Consider the following 20,439-nt stretch of genomic DNA (forward strand, 5'->3'; position numbering starts at 1 on the left):
CCTAATATGAAGACTTTGCAGCAGGAATTAACTCAGTTTTCTCTGTGACTCAATCAGGATCAACTTCAAAAGGGAAGCTGCAACTTACTCGGCATGGGCACTTCAATTGACAACATCAGAACAATTGACAAAAAGGACGCAGGACGTGGTCACAAACGAAGAAAAACATGTCCTTCCAACTGGCACTTTTACATCCTTCGGGTGTCCGTGTTGTACTCAAGTCCCGCCCCCCCCCACCCCCAAGACTTTTTACTTGAACTCTGTAAAACAGATATTCATTGGCTCTTTACATGTTCGACTCATTTATTTATTCAAAAATGATTTCAAATAGGCTGGTTACTTCTTTACATCTCCCGGGTTGTAGTGAAATGGTAAGTGCTCAATTGTTCATTTTGCACTTGATCAAAATTTGTAGTTTGAGCTTTTTATTTGAACACAAGTTGAATCACCACTTTTTTTCCATTAACAGTAACAATTTATTTTATTTTTGACTTAAATACATTTCGGGTTGCACCTTTTTATTTTTATTTAAGTCAAGGAGTTGGATGACCTCTTTCCACTGATGGGGAAAAATCATTCTTTTATGTTTCAAAATGTATCCTTTGTTTCAGTACTTCTGCTTCGTTTCTTTTTCACACAAGTATCTGAGTACTCCTGCCTCGAGTACTTCAGCTACCTCTGTTGATAGGCGGCCTGAGTCAGGTTACTCCTATATACTGCTATCGTTACTAAAAGTTGTTTAAAATAGTGCGTGTTTGATACGTCACGCGGCCCAAATATTCTTCTTCTATTTTATGTATACGCCTCAGAGCATGCACGTGCGCATGCAGCGGAAAAAGAAAGGTTGTTTTCCCCACCGTAAGAAATGAAATGCGCAGTTTTGGTGGTCAGTTTCTTTCCACGAAGCGAAATTCCGTGACGACGTCACATGCCACGCAGCGTTTCTGATTCTCTCTGATGCTACATAATCACGCACGCACGCGCTCACACACGCGCGTGTTTTCGCCCCATTTTGTGTGGCGGGTGCAGCTGAGACGCGTCGCGAATGGCAACGAGAGCCTGGAAAACACTTGGCCTCACGGTGCATGCTCACGCCGGGGGCCGACTTCCTCGAGCGTGCGCGTGAACTAGTGGCTGCAGGCGTGACGCGATTGGCTGCGCGCAGGAGCTCACGCGGCGCCGATTGGCCGACGAGCAGGAAAGGCCGACCAATGTGTTGTGCCGCTGCGGCTCGCTAATTAATTGCTGCTATCTGTCTCCTGTCCTTGTGTGCGTGCGCGCGAGTGTGTGTTCGTGCTGCGTGCCGCGCGTGTGTTTGCCTTTTTCTCCCCAAAGCGAACATGAACTAGTTTGTTGGGCTACACTTTCTTTCTCCTCCATCCATCCATCCATCCATCCATCCATCTATCCATCCATCCATCCATCCATCCATCCACCCGTCCCCCCCTTTCCTCGCCTCCTTGCTCCCTTTCCCGTGCGTCCCGTCGATCGGCTCGGCGGCACACTTGAGACTCCGCTGGGTGATGTTGGACATGGGCGAACGCAAAGAGCTCAAAATGATCCCCAAGTCGTCCTTCACCATCCACAGCCTGGTGCCCGAGGCCGCGCAGAGTGACAACCGCAGCTACGGCCACCGTCACCACTCGCACAACGGCAGCGGAGGCAACAACCACCAGCACCACCACGTCCAGAACCACCACCACTACCACCACCACCCCCAGAACGACGAGCTCAAGCCCGCTGCCGCGCAGCAGGATGCGAGCAAGACGGAAGGCAAGAGCGATCCACCAGGGCCCGAAGGCTCCGGCGGCGGCCAGGAAACCCCCTTGGTGGCCTTGGCGTCAGCGGCGGAGAAGCCCGAAGACAAGAAGGAAGGCAAAGACGAGGCAGCGGCTGGTGGCGGCGACGCCGGTTGCAAGGAGGCTGAGAAGAAGGGCGGCAAATTCGAGAAGCCTCCGTTCTCGTACAACGCGCTCATCATGATGGCCATCCGCCAGAGCCCGGAGAAGCGGCTCACGCTCAACGGCATCTACGAGTTTATCATGAAGAACTTCCCCTACTACCGCGAGAACAAGCAGGGCTGGCAGAACTCCATCCGCCACAACCTGTCGCTCAACAAGTGCTTCGTCAAGGTGCCGCGCCACTACGACGACCCGGGCAAGGGCAACTACTGGATGCTGGACCCGAGCAGCGACGACGTCTTCATCGGCGGCACCACCGGCAAGCTGCGCCGACGCTCCACCACCTCCCGAGCCAAGCTGGCTTTCAAGCGAGGAGCGCGCCTTACCTCCGGCCTCACCTTTATGGAGCGGGCCGGTTCGCTTTACTGGCCCGTGTCGCCCTTCCTGTCGCTGCACCACCCAAGGGCGGGCGCCGCCGTGAGCTACAACGGGCCCGCCTCTGCGGCGGCCGCCGCGGCGGCGGCTGCCGCCGCCGCGGCGGCGGCCGCAGCCTACCCTACCCACCCGGTGTCTTACGGGGCCGTGCTGGGCCAGAACGTCCACGGCGCCGGGCACCCGTTCTCGCCGTCGCCCAACGGCCTGAGCATGGAGCGGCTGGTCGGTGGAGAGCTGCCCTACGCCACGCACCATCTAACGGCGGCGGCGCTGGCGGCCTCGGCGATGCCCTGCGGCTTGTCGGTGCCCTGCTCCGGCACCACCTACTCCCTCAACCCGTGCTCGGTCAACCTGCTGTCCGGCCAAACCAGCTACTTCTTCCCGCACGTCCCGGTGAGCACCGCGGGCGGCGGCGGTGGTGCGGGCGGAGGAGGCGGCGGCGCCGGCGGTCAACCCGCCGTCCGGGCCCCGGCCTCCGGCTCCTCGCAGGCTCCCACATGTGACTCTCTGAGACCCCCCATGGGCGCCTCTCTGCCGTCCTTTTCGTCTGGACTGTCCGCCGGACTTTCTGACTATTTCACGCACCAGAACCAGGCCTCTGCGCCAAATCCGCTCATCCACTAACGGAACCGGCAACGGCGAAACTCTACAACTGTAAGTGGAACATTTAACAAAAAGAATTTAAAGATTAGAACTAGGCAAAAGACAACCGGAAAGTTTCCAGGTATTTTTTATTATTATTATTGTGATTCTTAATATTATTCTTCGTGTTCTGTGTGTGCGTGTGTGTGTTATCGTGCACACGCGTTTGTATAGTGCGTGCGCGTGTCACGTCGACTCGAATGTTAGTTCAAAATTGTTTTTTTTTTGTTTTTTTTTTAGTCAACATTTTCACTTGAACACGTTTCAGTATTAAACGTGACACGGAGTTCTTATTTGGGGATTTTTTTTTCATATCTGACCGAAGAAATGTAAAACAAGGTGACTGACTCGCATCAACCCGCTTGTTCGTCCTTTCTCCTCCTTTGTTGTTGCCGTTGCCAACATGTCGACTCGTCCTCTGCAAATATTCTGCTGCTTGTTTTGGAATGTCTTCTTCTTTTGTTTATTTGTTTCCTCTTGTGTCGCTTTGACCTTAAAAAAATAAAACAAGAGTGCGACGGGGGAAAAATGTTGCAGTCTTGACGAAATAAAGCTAGCTGATCTTGCTAAACATTTTCTGTCTTTTTTTTCTCTTGCTGCTGGCGTGCACGTGATTTTTGTTTAGATTTGAGCAATAAATAAATAATGCACATCAACGTATAGGTTTGCGGCACATATAGGTGTGTCACGCGTTTTGTTTTGAGGGACAAGGTGCACGCATAATGATGGGTGATAAGAAAATAAAATTGAACAAGAGCATTTGGGCCGCGTGAGTTTTTTTGTTAATACCAGGAATGTATTATATTTGTAAAAAAAAGGAAAATGTGTTTATTTTAAATTAGTTAATAATGTTGTTTTGTTATAGATGTCAACATAGTTTTTTTATCTCGACCGCCCCCCCGCCCCCCACCCCAGTAGATTAGTTCCTTCTAGAATTATTCTGCATTCTGGAATTTCCCCGTGTGGGACAAATAAAGGATTATCTTCTTAATTTCTAGTAAACTTATTTAAAAAAATTTTTTTTGGGGGGTAATAATAATACAGATGACCCCTAAATTATTTTGCTCTTTCGGAAACCAAAACTAAAAAAAAAAAAAATCAAAAACATACTGTGCCATTTTCAGTGCAGTGATTTTATTTTTATTGTCACTTTGAGCGAACAGAAAAAACACCCACCCCAAAAAAATTAACATAAAATACAATTTGCCATAAGCAAAACTTCGCTGTGAGTTGTGTGAAGCATCGAAGAAATCCGAAAGACGTTCAAGAGGAAAAAAAAACAAGCACAAAGGAACTAAAGTAATTTTAAAAATTGGCAAAATGACAAACATTTGAAGCACTCAAGACTTTCTTTTTTTCTTCATTGAAAATATTTGTTTGTATTAATGTTTAAATGTTATGTTTTAATGTCAAAAGAAATTTGAATTCTGCAGAAATTAATTTGCGGGCTGCTGACAAATACAACTAAAAAACTACAACAATAAAAACGCAAAGGGCATGTAAAATGGTTGAAGATGCCTTCGTTTCTTCTCTTTGTCACTTTTGGATGTAATAAAAAAATAAAAGCGCGTTTTGAATGTGAAGGCGAGGATTCCTCTTGTTTTTCGTTGATTTCAGCTTGGCGAAATGTCTTCATGCAATCATTTTCCTTTTCTAAATGTTTTCGATCTCAAAATCAAATCAAATCTTGTAAGCTAATTTGAAACGAGTTGTTTAAGAGACACAATAATATAGTAATAATAATGCTAATAATGCTAATAATAATTAATAATAATAACAATAATAATAATACTACAAATAAAAAAATGCAAGGAATAAGTATGTGAGTATTTTATTTCTGGATTGTGTGCCGAAGCTAAAGATACTAATTTGTGCTGAATTTGTTGCTATTCTTGGATGAACAATGACTCGAGCACAACCCCGCTTGTGTGTGCGTGTATGTGTGTGTACGTGTGTGCGCGCGCGTGCCTTGTTCCGACGAACCGGTGTTAAGTGGCCCCAAAGAGAAAGAAGAAGCGCAGAACATGTTCTTCTTGTCGTTCTTTGCAGTCGTTGAACATTTTGAGTTGCAATAGAACGGATTACAAATCGAGGGGGGGGGGGGGGGGGGCAAGAAAGTTGAATAAAATCACCTTCGTTGGTCACACAATAAGAAGCCAATGTTTATTCAGAACACTCAATGTGCATAATAGCAAAATACATAAGTGCATGCATCAAATGTGCAGCAGAGTAGAATTTAAAAGATGTGGAAATGAAGTAAAGGAAATTAAAAACAAAAATCAACATTTCACAGAAAAAAATCACTTTACAAGTTGCGCATTTATTTGTGCAGAAGATCAAGATTCTATTTGAAAACAAATGTATTCTTTGATCGCTCAAAAATTTGGATTTTTTTCAACTTTCAACCAAATCGTCCCTTATTTCTGATTTTTATGCAAATCTTCACCTCAAAGTAAAAAAAACAAAACAGTACATGAAATGGATGGATGGATATATATATATGTATATATATATATATGTATATATATATATATATATTTATATATACATATATACAAACACACACACACACACACACACGTATACAACATAGTTTATGTATGTGTGTGCGTGTTGTTGTGGGTGTCATGGTGGTTCAGGTGTTCCCTGGTGGGGGTGTGACAGGTTAAATGGCGAGGGTGAAAGGTTGTGGTCGGACTTCCTGCTGAACTTTTCGCCTGGCAACTTTGATTCGGCAACAGTTTTCATCTTCATCAGCACGATCATTTCAATTCCTTTGTCACCTGTCCCGGCTGCAATCAGTAAATCGTTTTTTTCAGTGTTTGTCGTTCAAAAATTAACTTGCAAAATCTTTTTTAGTTTATTTTTGCGCATACACGTGCACGATATAGCTTGTTGGCTGCTTCCTCGTCATTTTTTTTTTCTTCTCAGTATTGAATTTCCCATGTATGTCCAAAATGAGTTTTTTCAAACCAGCCTTTTTGAGGCCCGCAGCGGTCTTGCATGGGCGGACGTTTTTGGACCGTGACACATTTTTTATGCGCGGTTTGTACGTTTTTCTTGCAGGTGAGCATTTCATCCGTTTTATTTGTGCCTTTTACGGACTTGGAATATTTGGGCGGTGGCAGAAATTGGGAATGATGTTTGAGACTGGAAGCAGATAAAGATGTTGAACAACAACGAGGACGTCGACGACAGCAACCACCTTGAGGATTTTGATCTCGGGCCGGAACGTCGGCGTCTTTTTTTTGTCACACACACACGCGCGCACGCACACACACGCGCGCACACACATCCCATCATATGCAGGAATCGAACTCAAAGTGTCGGCACACAAAGCAGACAAGTGCACCCCATCAGCGACTCCTGATGTTGGCGTCTTCCGAATGTTGCCAGTGTTACGCGTGACGTCACCCGACGAGTCCAAATATGGGAAACATCAGAACGTAAGGAGGCCAATCGGCTGGATAATTTCACGTATGCAATGCCAGCTCAAAGCAAGAAAAAAAAGACAACCGATGTGTGCGAGTATGATGTCACGATGAGCGAGCCAGATTGAGATTTTTTGATGGAGTGAATGTACCCAATCCCACATTTTGTCCCCAAATATAGGAACCACGTGGAAAGTTTTTTTAAGAACGAGGAAAAGGATGAAAAATATTTTTAAGTGTGGGAGCAAAACATCTCAGACAGAATGCGAACAAGGCAAGCGTTTGAATTTGTGAACGCTAACGGATTTCATATTTGTCCTATCACATTTTGTCTCAAAGAAAAAAAAAAAATAAATTGGGGGGCAATAATAAACCAAGTCAGAGCAACATGATGATTACGTGGATGCATGTGAAGTGGATGCATGTGAAGTCGCGCATGCATGGAAAATTTGCAAATGAGCATAACCTGCTCGACATCAGTATACTGCATATTTGACTGATGACATGTGAGCGAGAGAGCCACTAAAGAAGCGGCAAAGGTGAAGAACATTCGACATGGCTTTGCAGCATCAACAATAATTCCAATAAAGATTGGCACAGGAAGCTCATTGCGCCAACTGTGGGAATTGGTCGAGAAACGTCATCAACCAATGACTGGTGAGGAACGGAAGGTCGGGATTCCACGTAGCCAATTGCGCAAAAGAGGCAAATCCGGGGAAAATATTAGCGTGTGTGTGCGTGCGTGCGCGCGCGTGCGTGGCTGAAGGATAGCACTGGAAGGTTAACAAGGGTGCTGTTGGATTTAATCCACAATTTGGAAAGCGTGCTACCCGGGGCTCAAGACAAAAGCCATAGCCAATCACTTGTTATCCAATTCACTCAATGGGTGCTCGTTTTCTTTCTTCAGTTTTAGGAAAATACTAAGACACCGAAACAAAATTTAGACTTACACAGGTGGGTTGAGTTAAATCACAATTCTTGTTAAGAAAGCTCTGTTTTCAGGAAAGTACAATACAGGGCTGGGCCTTTCGTGCGACAATGCTCAATAGCAGAATATCTCCCTTCAGAAAAGGTAACGTTCAAGGTTCTTTGGTCAGCTTATATTCAGTAGCACATGCTGGTGTAGGCCGAGTTTGATGGGTGATGAGTCCAGGGGGTGGGGCAAGTTCGAAGGAGAGTTTGATTCCATGGGAGTGGGTGCTGGTTCGGTGAGAGCTGGTTCCGTGGGGTTGGGTGCTGATTATGGGCGATTTGATATGCGTGGGGGCTGTTGTTTTCCATCCCGTCTTTCGGCCTTGGCGATCACCTTTGGCCGGGTTCTTGGGTGTTTTCCTCCTGCTCCAAATGTCCTTCCTGTAAACATTTTCCTCCATTCTTGCACAAACATCCACTTCACCCACTGTCGCACACCGTCCATTCATCGTCCTTCCACTTTTGTAATTTTGTACGGAATTATTTGAAATTTTGGGCGTGACATCATCAATTTGTTAATGTTCCCTGACTATGCAAAGTTCTTACTCACTACTTACCATGCATTTGTTTGTTTGCTCTTTTAACACTCCATGTACTTGCTTACTTCGTCACATTTAATCATGCTTCCAACCCTATCTTTTCATTGTTAGGCAAAACAGTTCCTCCTGTCCAGAACATTCAGTAGTAATCCAAAGCTGGCGTCTAGCATTAGGCGACATACGACGTCACATCAAGCATTAATCAAAACATAACATAATCAAGTACTGAACATTCTTAGACGCCTTTGGCAGTGTCCGTGATTTAGAAAAGCATGCATTAAACAGTTACTTAAGCGTCGTTAAGCTATTCAGGCAATATATAAAAAAACATTTGTTATTTCAAAGTGCACAGAAATACATATCAGATCATGAAGTTATAAAAACCTTTGTCATTACCACATATCAAAAATGTCCAGTTATGTCTTCTTTATTGATTTGGTAGTAGGTATAATTATATGCTTAACATGTTTCTGTTATTGATTTACTATGTGAATATACTTGTCTGCTTATGTACTGTATTCAATGAGGTTTGAGCATATCTGTTTTTGTAGCTAGGCAGGACTTTTTGGTTTTCGACTTCATTTCTTCAGTGCTAAGAAGGATGCTAACAAGGAGGCTTGTTAGCACAATGCTAACACGTTCAACTGGTGACTGCGTACGTGCGTGCTACAGGAATATAACAGTCGTATGGAAGTGCGTTAATAGAGCAAGTGTGTGTGTGTGTGTGTGTGTGTGTGTGTGTGTGTGTGCGCGAGTGCGTGTGCGTGCAAACAGTCAACGGCTCGTGAAAAATGCTTTTAATGAGCAAAAAAGCAGCTGTCTGGTTAAACAATCTCAACTACTCCTTTTGTCCGAGTGCAAACTGTAGTGGCTGCCGCTGAGCACTGCTGCCTGTCAGACGTCGCTCCTTTCTTCCTTGCTCCTTGCTCCCTTACTTTTTGCTCCTTGCTCCACCCGCTCTTCCACCCGTGCAAGGCAAGTTCCTTCAACTCGTTCTTGTGCTGAGCTCCTTGAGCGGCACCCCGAGCTCGCTGTGGGATGAATAAAGTTCTATCATCATCATCATCATCATCATCATCATCATCATCATCATCATCATCATCATCATCATCATCACCTTCACAAAGCTCCCAAGCGAGCAGGCACCAGCATGCTTTGACCTCTCCCATGCACCTTCTCACTCCTCCTTTTCTACTTTGCTTTGTGGCCTTCAGCACGTTGGGGTCCACCAGAAGGAAGCGGTGTGTCGATCTGGACAGAACGGACGGGAAGCGCAAAAGTCGCTTGACGCCGCGTCCGACATCTTTGAAGCCCTAACAAGGGCTCGTCTTCAACCTTGACCCATGACCTGAGAGTGGGGCCGGTTGGGGGAAGAAGTGGCTCACAGTGACGTCCGGTCACGCACACGCTCACATGGCCAGAACGGTCCAAGCACACGCCGGACTTCCCGCTTTGATCGATCGAGCCGCTCAATTCTTTGTCCATCAAATTTCAAAACATTTGTCATGTTTGGTCTGTTTTCATACTCACTGTTTTAACAGCAGCACCGTTTTGAATTGTCAACTTCAACGCTTGGCCACCAAGAATTATTAAGTCCCATTGTAGAACCAGGCTACTTTTTATCCAAGCACAAATGAGGAGGTCCCAAAAAGAAGCATTAAGGTAGAGTAGAGACAGGCAGATAGGTCCACCGGTGCTAACAGGGCTTTTGCTACCTTGGAATCTTAGCCACCGACATGCCAGCAGGAAGCTAAGCTAATAACCGCCTAGAATCACTCATTGACTTTGCCACATTACTGCCTCGCATCCTGTGCTTATTTTGTCACCGTGCCACCTATCTTGGCAGCCACTTAGCATCTTAGCTCCTCGGTACTATGTACCACAGTCCTGGTTGCTGACCAATCACAAAATCAAATGTTGGACATATGTTTCCATGGTGACCATTTGAACACAACAAGTGCAACGCTCGCGACACTCAACTTAATTCTACCGTACCTACCGTACCTGCACTGAGCTACCCGAATGTCTGAGCCACTAGCCGACGCGAATCTCAGCACTCATGCACAGACACACACAACACACACTTCTTTTCATTGGTCGTTTCTTGTCATTTTTCCGTCCGTCTGTCATGGGCGTCGGCGTGTCTCGTTTTGGGAAAGCGATCTTCCTGGCGGCTGGCAGGAAAAACTGGTCTTGACAGGATCTCCATCTCGATAGGATCTCCCTCCCAAAACAAAGCCTCGGCTGTTTTAGCCCCGCCCCCTCAGCGCCTCGCCGCCAAAACACTTTGCCCATGTTGTACTCCGCTTTGGATGCTTTGATACCTGAAAAGGCTTCCACTTGTTCACCCCCTTCCGAAAACCCCTTTGCATCCCCCACTTCCTCCTCCATGCCAGCGGAGCGGAAAATGACAGTATTCCCCCTGCAACCCCCTCAAAGTGGGGCCCAGACGTCAAAGTTAGCACAGAGGAGCCAAGTGTCCGATATCAGCTAATGCGAGCTTCAACTAACTAGCCCATTAGCAATGGCGACCACTCACATGCTATTTATTATTTAGTACACTTCGCGGATGTGTGTCCTCTCCTCACACGCAGCTGGCTAAGCTAACGTTAGCATGCCCTAAAACATTTGTGGTTAGGGGCTCAGATGGTTGGCATACGTTAGTTGATTGTTTGGACCCTTGAACGAACGGACAAAGTGACGCGTGTCACTACCTTTGCCGACGGTTGAAAATATTTGAAGTGATGGCTCGGGCCTGAAAAGTTCAATCACATAGCGCGTGAGCCAGCTAGAATCTTAATGATGTAACATTTTAGCCACTTAGCCAATTAGCTTGTACAAAGATGTCAAAGTCCACGTCAGATGTCGTATTGGGGGGAGGGAAAAACAAGTTGAACATGTTCATTATATGTGCGTGTCTGCGTTAATCAGTGTGACAAGCATGAGGGCAGGTGGTGTTGACTTTTTAAGTCCCAGCTGTACCTGCTCTCGCTAACAACCGTGCGGGTATGTGTATGTGCATGCTTGCTGATCGAATCCACCAGAGGCAGCGGCGGCGTGCTTTCCCACTCCCCATAAATCACACATCCACACCCTCAATACCCCCAACGCCATATTATATCTTGCCACTGTTGTTTGTGTGACTGTGTGAATTTTCACAACCCGCAGTGCGCGCTTCCCATGATGCTTTGGGAGAGGCGCGGTGCTGCTTTTGTTACAACACAAACACGTCCAAACAATCAAAAACAACAAGAGTCCTTTTTTGTTGGACAGTTCAAGATGCTGGCACGTTAACCTTCAGCCATGTTAGCAGCTAAAAAACATACGACGCACACGTATACACACATGCAAAAAGTAAGGACGGATGGACGGTTCATTGAGGAAGGACAAACAAATGAGTGTATCCGCAAATATGGCCCTATAATGCTTTGGGGGAGGCGCGGTGCTGCTTTTGTCACAACACAAACACATCCAAACAAAAAAAAAACTACAAGAGTCCTTTTTTGTTGGAAAGTTCAAGATGCTGGCATGTTAGCCTTTAGCCATGTTAGCATCTAAATAACACACACGACGCACACTTTTACACAAATGCAAAATGTAGGACAGACGGTTCCGTCACCGCTTCTGCCATTAAGCGAGTTCGCCAAAACAAAAAACAAAAAACAAGCAAAAAAAGCAAGCCAAAAGCCAGTCCGCCATCTTCAGAACATTCTTGTAATTCGCCAGCAAAACGGGCGTCCGTCAGCAACAGAACGACGGAGCGTCACGTCGCTCGAGAGCGGGGATCGCCCTCGTGGACGGATGCCCACAAATGCAAATGCAGTGGAAAAATGCACGACATCTCTGTCATCATCATCTTCATTATCGTCGTCGTCATGGTCACGCCGCCCTCCTCAAACTTTGCATTGTTTGTCGTGCGCGTGAAGACGTCGAGGATGATGACGATAACGAGAATGACGATGACGACCGTGGTGACAACGACGGCGCCATCCGAAACGCAGAAAATTGGCATGTCTGTGAGTCGTCTGTCAGCCGTCCCCCCTTTTGTCCTGCTAAACATGTTTCGCTATTTCTCGCTGCCATTAGCCGCCGAATTTCTTCGCTTTTCTTCCTCGCCGCCGCTGCATCACAATGCGACAACTATTCAGATCACTCTCGCTTGGGGGTGGGGGTAGGGGGGGTTGGATGGCGTACGGGGCAGAGGGCTGATGCATTAGCGCCGCTTGAGATGCTTCACTCGCTTCGCATGCGAGAGGCTGACAGCGCGCAAAAAACCCCAACAAAATCGCTCTTGTGCGCCTTTTGTCACACAGCTGTCGATCAAACGGTCGTGGACACTCACACACGAACGCGCGCGCAAACACGTACGTGTGTTATCGTATTCCTTCTCGTCGGCGGCGTCAACGTAATTGTCATAGTCATCTTCATCGCCATCATCGTCATCCCCGTTTTGGTCGTCACGGCCGTCATCTTCTTTCAACTTTCCTTTCAAAGCAGCTCAACGTTTCAAATGAGGGTTTCGGGTTTGGGTTCCCAAGACATTGTTGCCCTTAAATTTGGGTTTAGTTTCCAAATTGGGGTTTTAAACTTGGGGTCAGATTTCAAAGTAAAATTTTAAAGTTTGGTTAGTGTTTCCAAATAAGTTTTTAATTGGGTTAAGGTTTCAATGCCAGGGTAAGCGATTCAAATAGTTTTATACTTAGTAGGGCTTTAAACTCGGTTTCCAAGTCGGGTTTTAGGCCAGGCTTTGGGTTTTCGAATGGGCTTTTCAACGCGGCTTGGGCTTTCAAATGAGTCTTTTCAAAGGCCAAGATTTCCTTTGCCGCATTAGCATAGTAAGCTAATGCGTAGCATCGATGGCTTCCTGTGCGACACGGGAAGCGACGCTTCCGGGAAGCAACGCGGGATGACCGCGGGCAGCTCGAGACTTTCAAAGTCATTGCAAAAGTCTTTTCATTGGCAAAGAGCTGCTCCATTCATGCCTGCTTATCACACAATTAGAGGCCAAAGATTAGCTGGTCACCGAGCACGCCGTCACATGATGAGCGTTTGTCAGCTTAGCGCGTCGCGCTGATGTGTCAAAATGTACGTGGACAGGAAGTCACTAAATGATCATGTCCTGACTTTGTGGCCCAAAGACACGAGCAAGTGAAGAATGCAAATTAACAACTGCAGGAACTGGGGTCAAAATACAAAGAGTCCTGCCTAGCTACAAAAACAGAAACTCAAACCTCATTGAATAAAGTACATAAGCAGACAAGTATATTCACATATTAAATAAATAAAAGAAACATTTTAAGCATATAATTATACCTACACACCAAATCAATAAAGAAGACATAACTAGACATTTTTGATAAGTGGTGATGAGAAAGGTTTTTATAACTTTATGATCTGATATATATTTCTGAGCACTTTGAAATAACAAATGACTTTTGATATATTGCCTAAATAGCTTAATGACCCTTAAGGAACTGTGTAATGCATGCCTGATGTTTTTTCTCTGAATCATGGACACGGCCAGAGTCGTCTTGACCGTTCAATACTTGATTGTATCTTATGTTTTGACTAATGCTAGACGCCAGTTTTTGATTACTACTGAACGCTCTGCACAGAGGGAAATTGTTTGCCTAACAAAGAAAAGATACGGTTGGAAGCATGATTAAACTAAGAATAAGCAAAGACATGATGTATCAAAAGAACAGCAATAGATTAATGATGTCACAGCCAAAAGCTAACATAATTTCGTACAAAATGACAAAATTGAAAGAATGAGGTACGACAGTGTATGTCCAAGATTGGAGAAGAATGTTCACAGGAAGGTCACGTGGAGATAAAACCAGCAGGTGCCAGAGGGAGCCAGCCAAGGACTCGGCCAAAGATGATCGCCAAGGCCGAAAGACGGGATGGAAGACAACAGCCCCCACACACACCGAATCGCCCATAACCAGCACCCACTCCCATGGCGAACTTGCCCCACCCCAAAGACTCATCACCCATCAAACTCGGCCCACACTGGCATGTGCAGCTGATATAAACTAACCAGAGAACCTTGGACGTTGCCTTTTCTGAATGGAGACTTTTCGCTCTTGAAGGGCCCAGCGCTGTATTGTACTTTCCTGAAAACAGAGCTGTCTGAACAAGAATTGTGATTGAACTCAACCAACCTGTGTAAGTCTAATTTCTGCTTCAGTGTCTTAGCATTTTCCTAAATCTGAAGAAATCAAACGAGCACGCAGTGAGTAAATTGGATGACAGGTAATTGGCAATGGCTTTTGCCGTGAGGCGCAGATAACGCGCTCCCTAAATTGTGGACCGAATCCAGCACAACCAATACATTACAATCACACACAAAACACACGCACACACACAGGTAATGTACCCTCTTACATCTGTCTGCGAGTACACAGATGTGAGTGGCGAATAGCGAGCGCCCAGAATGGGCGGAGGTCAGCAGGCGTGGTGACAGTCAGTGACGTGTGTGTCAGGTGTGTGTGTTGTGGTCGTGTCATTGCAGGTGTCGAGGATTAACGCAGTCAAAACAAAGAAGAAAAGAAAAACAAGAGATTAAAGCTGACTTTCAGCAGTGTGCATTTGCGTGTGCGCTTGGTTTTAAGATGTTTGTACGTGATGCAAAGTGAACCCTATGTTCCTCTTTTGTTGTTGTTTGAAAATCAAAACAAAAATCTCGAAGCCTGTTTTGATGCAAGGCGACCACACCGACGAATATTGGCACGCACTCATGAATACGAATGCGGGCGGGCACATGCGCCTCTCGTGCAGGGGTCTCAAACTCCAGTCCTCGAGGGCCGTATTCCTACATGTTTTCCATGTATCCCTCGTTAAACACACCTGATTTAATTATCAGGCTCCTGCAGAACGTGAGGATGAACTGACCATTTGAATCAGGTGTGTTTAACGAGGGAAACTTGGAAAACATGTAGGAATGCAGCCCCCGAGGACTGGAGTTTGAGACCCCTGCTCGTGAGATGGCATTTTTTAAAGGGAAAGACTAACTCGCATGGCGGCACGGAACGTACATGGCGCACTGGACAGTGATGAGCGTGTTTAGCTGGGAGAGAGGGGGAGGGGGCAGTAACTTAAGCTGTTAATGATGGTGCTTGGGGGGGGCACTTACAAATGACTTGAAGACAAGAAGGTAACACGAGCACCTTCGGACTCACCCTGAAAAGCAACACAAGCTTTGTCCCTGCATGTGTGTGTGTGTGTGTGTGTGTGTGTGTGTGTGTGTGTGTGTGTGTGTGTGTGTGTGTGTGTGTGTGTGTGCGTGCGTGCGTGTGCGTGTACGTGCGTGTGCGTGCGTGTTGACATACTTCCTGTGACTAATTCACCTGATTCCGACCTCCAAAAGCAGCAACTCAAAACAAGCGCTCCTTTTTTGCATCCTTTGGACTTGTAAGCACGCCTGCGTGCTGATGACTGCGCTTCTTCTCGCTGACTCTTCAGTCAGACCTCCAACAACGTTTGACCTTTTAACTGCATGCTTGTGACACTTGCTGTCATTAATTCACCTAATTCCTGTGCATGTGTATACCAAAGTGTGAAAGAGCGAGAGAAGATGCATGCGTGTTTCAGAGAAAGATGAGCAAGAGAGGGAGCACTTGTTTTGTGCATGTGTATGTGTTTGAGTGTGTGTGTATGTGTGGGGGGGAGGTTTAGGCAAAGGGGGGGTATGAGTCAGGTTGTATGCCAGCACAAACGCACCTGCATGTCTGAGCAGCGCATATGAGGGAGCGCTTATTCGGCCTTTGTGTTGTTGGCAGCATGAATGAGGCACAATTTTCTCAGAGGTGAGTCGAGTGATTCGTGACAACGCAGAGCGCTTGTTCGCTCCAAGGCCAACACGCGTGTCGCTCAAGGATGTCAATAAGGTGACATGTGACCACGTTGCACGTAACAAACGAATAGCGCCAAGTGGTTGCACATTTTGCGGGCGGGAGGGTTTGATTTGTGTGTTTTTGGACAAGGAAAAAGTTGTGCAAAAGCCACAAAAGCAATTTATCGAAACAATTGCGCCACATGCGCATTCGCAGGCCGCATCCCGCTGAGGTGAGACAACTGCTGTTCGCACTCCACGTGTAATTACAGCCACTCGGGTAACACTGTGTGTGTGTGCGTGCGTGCGTGCATGCGTGTGTGTGTGTGTGTGTGTGCGTGTGTGTGTGTGTGTGTGTGTGTGTGTGTGTGTGTGTGTGTGTGTGTGTGTGTGTGTGTGTGTGTGTGTGGTGTAGGGGTCATGTTTGTGTGCGCTGGAAGGAGGAAAGTTGGACAACAAAAGAGTTGAAGGATGAATCGGAGGGAGGGGAAGAATAAAAGATCTGACACGTCGACTTTCTCAACAGCTGAACCTGATCCGCCTGCCAACAGGTGTGTGCGTTTCTGCGCGTGCGTGTGTACTGTCGGAATTCCCAAAGAAACTAACAAGCCGGAGGTGCGATCGCACGCCGACAGAATCGTTAGCTGCGTGTAGCTCCATGCTAACAAGGAGACTAACCATGCAAACCTGACGTCCTCGACATGTGAAGAAGAACATTTGTCCCGGCAACGTGCGTTCGCACGTGCGTCGCCCGCAGTGGCCTCCTGGCAGCGGCCCAGGATTGACTTTACGACGTGGCCTCAAGGACGACACCAAGAGGCGCAAAGAGGAAAAACCTTAGACATAATGTGAGCCGTCAATTCGTTTCACTACCGTAAATTTCGGACTATAAGGCGGTACTTTTTTCTCATATTTTTAACCCTGCGGTTTATAGTCTGGTGCGGCTTATATAGATTTTTTTCCGTGATTTTTCTCATGACTAATACACTTATACACTCATAAAAAGGCTGTGGACCGCTGTTGTGCTGTTATGTCGATAAAAGTTATGTGTCCCTAAATAATCATCTCTTTCCTGACAATCATCCTGTGTATATTCTCTTACAAATGGTAATTAAACATTAAAAACCTTACGCGATCATGCAGCGGCTTTACATGCATTTTTCCTAACGGCCATCAGGGGGGGCTTGAGCAGAAAAGGTGAATGAGAGAGGTGGAATATATGCGTCGAGGAAGACAGCAGTGGCGCGTTGTGCACGAGGAAAGTTAGCGTAAACAGAGCCCAATGATGGAAGACACTGGAAGGCGTGCGTATGACGCAGCTTTCAAGTTAAAAGCCATTGAGCTGGCTGATAAAGAAGGGAACAGAGCGGTTGCATGTAAACTTAGAATAAATGAATCGATTTAAAGTGGCCCTCTGACTTGAATGGGAGGCTTGGATGACCAGGAGCGAGAAATCGTTTACAAAAACTGGACGCATGTGAAGAGTAACTTTCGCACAAGTCTGCCAGTGGATCCTGAGAGCGTGGAGCAGTGTGAAAAAATCCACCATCACCAATGGGTTTCGAAAAGCCGGTCTGCTGCGTGACGGAGAGGAGAGCACAAGCTCTGGAGTGAATTTGCCTCAGGACGAAAGTGACCAGGAAAGACAACGAAAGAGAGAATGAGAAAGAGTGTTGTGACGTATATCTGGCGCTATTCCAATCGGACACGGAGGAGGAAGATTTTGCTGGTTTCAGTGGACAGGAGGAAGACAAAGACGGTTCTCAGTGACTTTGTTGAATGGTATGTTTTTTTTTTTTACCCGTGTGCTGTTAGTGTGATTAAAACTTTAAAAAGACTTTCTGTGTACTGTCTTTCTTTGTTAATAACTGATGCGCACATGCGGCTTATAGTCTGGTGCGGCTTATAATAGTATAAAACAAACAAACAAAAATCACGAATTTTAGTGGAGCGGCTTATAGTTCGGTGCGGCTTATAGCCCGAAATTTACGTTAGTTAAGCGAGCCACCTAAGCCCAACTCTGTTGCCGCTTGTCACTTCCGACCACACAGGACCACCCGGAGCTCGTAGATGTTGATGGTGAACTCGCAAGCGGACACCGATCGGAAAGAGGTGACCGGACGTCAAAATGTGCCACACTCTCGAGAAGATTTGACTCGTACGAGCGATGACATAACTTGTGAGTCCGCATGATTGTTGTCGGCTATCTTGTCTGCGACCGAGACGGGAGGCGGATCCAGAGTTGTAACTCGGACCGAGATGTCAAGTGGCAGCTTGACAAAGCAAGACGAAAGCTGGAAAGGTAGCAGTTGCTATGTTTGTTAGCATCCTTGCATGGCGTTGCACAGGGATTTGCATATTGGGGCGCCAGAGTGCGCATGTCGCTCTCCTTATGGCTTTTAGTGTTGCCCTTGCGCAGCGCCTCCCGCAGTACTCCGGAGGAAGTGTTGTGGGGGTTGATTGACAGACGTGGACGCCAGCCGCCAGACGCCGGCTGAGAATTGACTCACGTGCACGCATGCACGCACGCACTCAGCGAGTGCCTTAGCGCTGTGGCATTATTTATTTGCGGTGGCGTATTTGCTCCACACGCGGCGGCGAGCTAACTACACGCAGCGCTCTTATGCAAATGACTTCACATCGAGGCGTGATATTTGGCAAATGTGAAATAAATTGATATGGCTCAATTAGATTGAAGCTCCCGGGTGCTTTCGCCTCGCCTCAAAGTGCTTTGCAGTTACGTTGGGCGTCGTTCGCTCTTAATTATGCGCTTATGTGTGTCGACATTTGGCGGAACAGCCAGGAGCCTTTATGAGGCGCCGGCGCTCAGCTAGCCACGTGCAGCTAGCGCGCTGCTAAAAGCTTCCTCCCGCGGGGACGGCTTCCGCTTGCAAGGACGCCGTGACCACACGCCAAAGTCCAAAGTGGAAGATAAATCCCAAACATGCGTCAAGCTTTTGTTTGTGTTTTTCAATGTGATGTTTTTTGCGGAACCTTTGTCAACTTGATGACAACTAACCCAACCAATTTGATAAAAGGGAAATTTGGTGCAAACACTACATAAATCCATTCAACCTTCTCTCCATCCATTCACTTATGACCGTTCGTCCGTCCATCTGCTCATCATCTCGCTGTGCAGGAGACCATGTACCTAGCCATAGTGTGAACATTCAGCTGCCCCCCCAGTCGATTTGTTTCATCAGGAACGCCTGCATCGATTTCCTCCTTTTCGGCTCTGGCTGCTGCACACGCCAACATGCCAAACACGAGCTCCTAACATGACACACACCAAACTCACACACATGCGCAAGCTGCTGTGCAAGCTGTATATTGACCTGCCGACAGCTGATTGGTGGATTGGATGCGGTGACTAAAAGCGTACTGGTGATCTACTCTCATTATTTCAATTACCAGCCTAAACGCAGCAATCAGCCGCATAATGACGGACTCCGCCACGGGGGTGGGGGGGCAATATATGCACGATTGTGGAAAATCAATATGGAAAATATGAACATAAACTTGCAATGAAGACGCTTTGCATATGTTAAAATGCAGGCTTGGTGCAACTTTAGCGGCATTGGCATTTGTGTACATTGTCTGTTTGTGTGTTACTGATCTACTTTCAGCGCACCTCAACTTGAATGTTAAGTCACTCGGTTGGTAGTACGTTTGTTGGCACTTTTTAGCGTGTTAACTATTATGTTCAATATCTATTCATGTTTGTCATTACATGTTGTGTTGAGTTGTGCTTAGTGTTCTGTTCATTCATGTTTACGCACATTGACAGCATTTTAGCATGTTTTGATCACGTTAAGTAGCATGTTTGATAACACTTTAAATGGTATGTTTACTATCACGTGGATGCGCTTCATGTTCTTCGTTGTGGACTGTACTTTTCAAAGTAAACATGCTGCCCCTTGCTGGCATGGAGTGTGACTGCTTAGACATTTTAACACTTAACCCAGAGAAGCCACCCCCGCTCCTCTTTGCTTTCCCCACCCACCTTGAATGCGTGCACCCCCCCCCCCCCCCCACACACACACACGCATGTCTGCGTTTGATTGACAGGATGGACAGATGCTGCTCTATAAACAGGTAACCCGATCTCCAGAGCCCATCTGCTCGCGGCTCCTTCAATTCACACTTTACACACATGCATGCGCGCCGGAAAGATTGACGGGCATGCATGTGCGCGCACACACACACATACACACGCACACACACAGGCACACACACACAAATATGGCCACGTATCAAATAAATATGGCGAGGACGCACACAGTGACTGGTGCACCCAAACACGCGAGTGGGCGGGAAAAGAACACAACCAATCGAGCAAACACAACACAACACAACACAACACAACACAACACAACACAACACAACCGTGACCGACATCCAGAACCAAACAGAATAAAGACTTGCAACCAAACACAATAACTAAGATCCAGAACCAATGGAACTATAATCTAGAAACATGCCCCCTAAACATACACCAGTAACATAACAAAGAACCGAACACAACCGTGGACCAGAACCATGATGCAAATTCAGCTGAGGCATACGCTGATGTTGACAATGAGGACATCACCTCCACCAAGAATGTGCTTACGCTCAAAAAACAAAACCAAACATTACAACACAATGTTTTCCTTGATGGAGGTAATGACAAAGTCCTGATA

At 46.6% G+C, this 20,439-nt stretch overlaps 1 protein-coding gene and 1 long non-coding RNA gene across 2 annotated transcripts in view; one reads left to right on the top strand and one right to left on the bottom strand.

The window, feature by feature from the left end:
- The first annotated feature begins 628 nt into the window (after nucleotides 1–628).
- Nucleotides 629–3,549, top strand: foxg1a (forkhead box G1a). Its single transcript, XM_088401293.1, has one exon. The coding sequence runs from the start codon at nucleotides 1,524–1,526 to the stop codon at nucleotides 2,958–2,960; it is 1,437 nt and encodes a 478-aa protein (XP_088257419.1). The 5' UTR covers nucleotides 629–1,523; the 3' UTR covers nucleotides 2,961–3,549.
- A 3,819-nt stretch (nucleotides 3,550–7,368) lies between these two features.
- Nucleotides 7,369–20,439, bottom strand: part of LOC148385691 (uncharacterized) — a 20,846-nt gene continuing 7,775 nt past the window's right edge. Inside the window, exons 4-5 of the long non-coding RNA XR_015863573.1 lie at nucleotides 9,038–9,171; nucleotides 7,369–8,951 (exon numbers count right to left, since the gene is read on the bottom strand). This is a non-coding gene — a long non-coding RNA (uncharacterized LOC148385691). The remainder of the gene's footprint in view (nucleotides 8,952–9,037; nucleotides 9,172–20,439) is intronic.

This window comes from Syngnathus floridae, chromosome 16 (genome assembly GCF_059516105.1).
Source record: "Syngnathus floridae isolate MCC-2025c chromosome 16, RoL_Sflo_1.0, whole genome shotgun sequence".
In the NCBI taxonomy this organism is placed as follows: Eukaryota; Metazoa; Chordata; class Actinopteri; order Syngnathiformes; family Syngnathidae; genus Syngnathus; species Syngnathus floridae.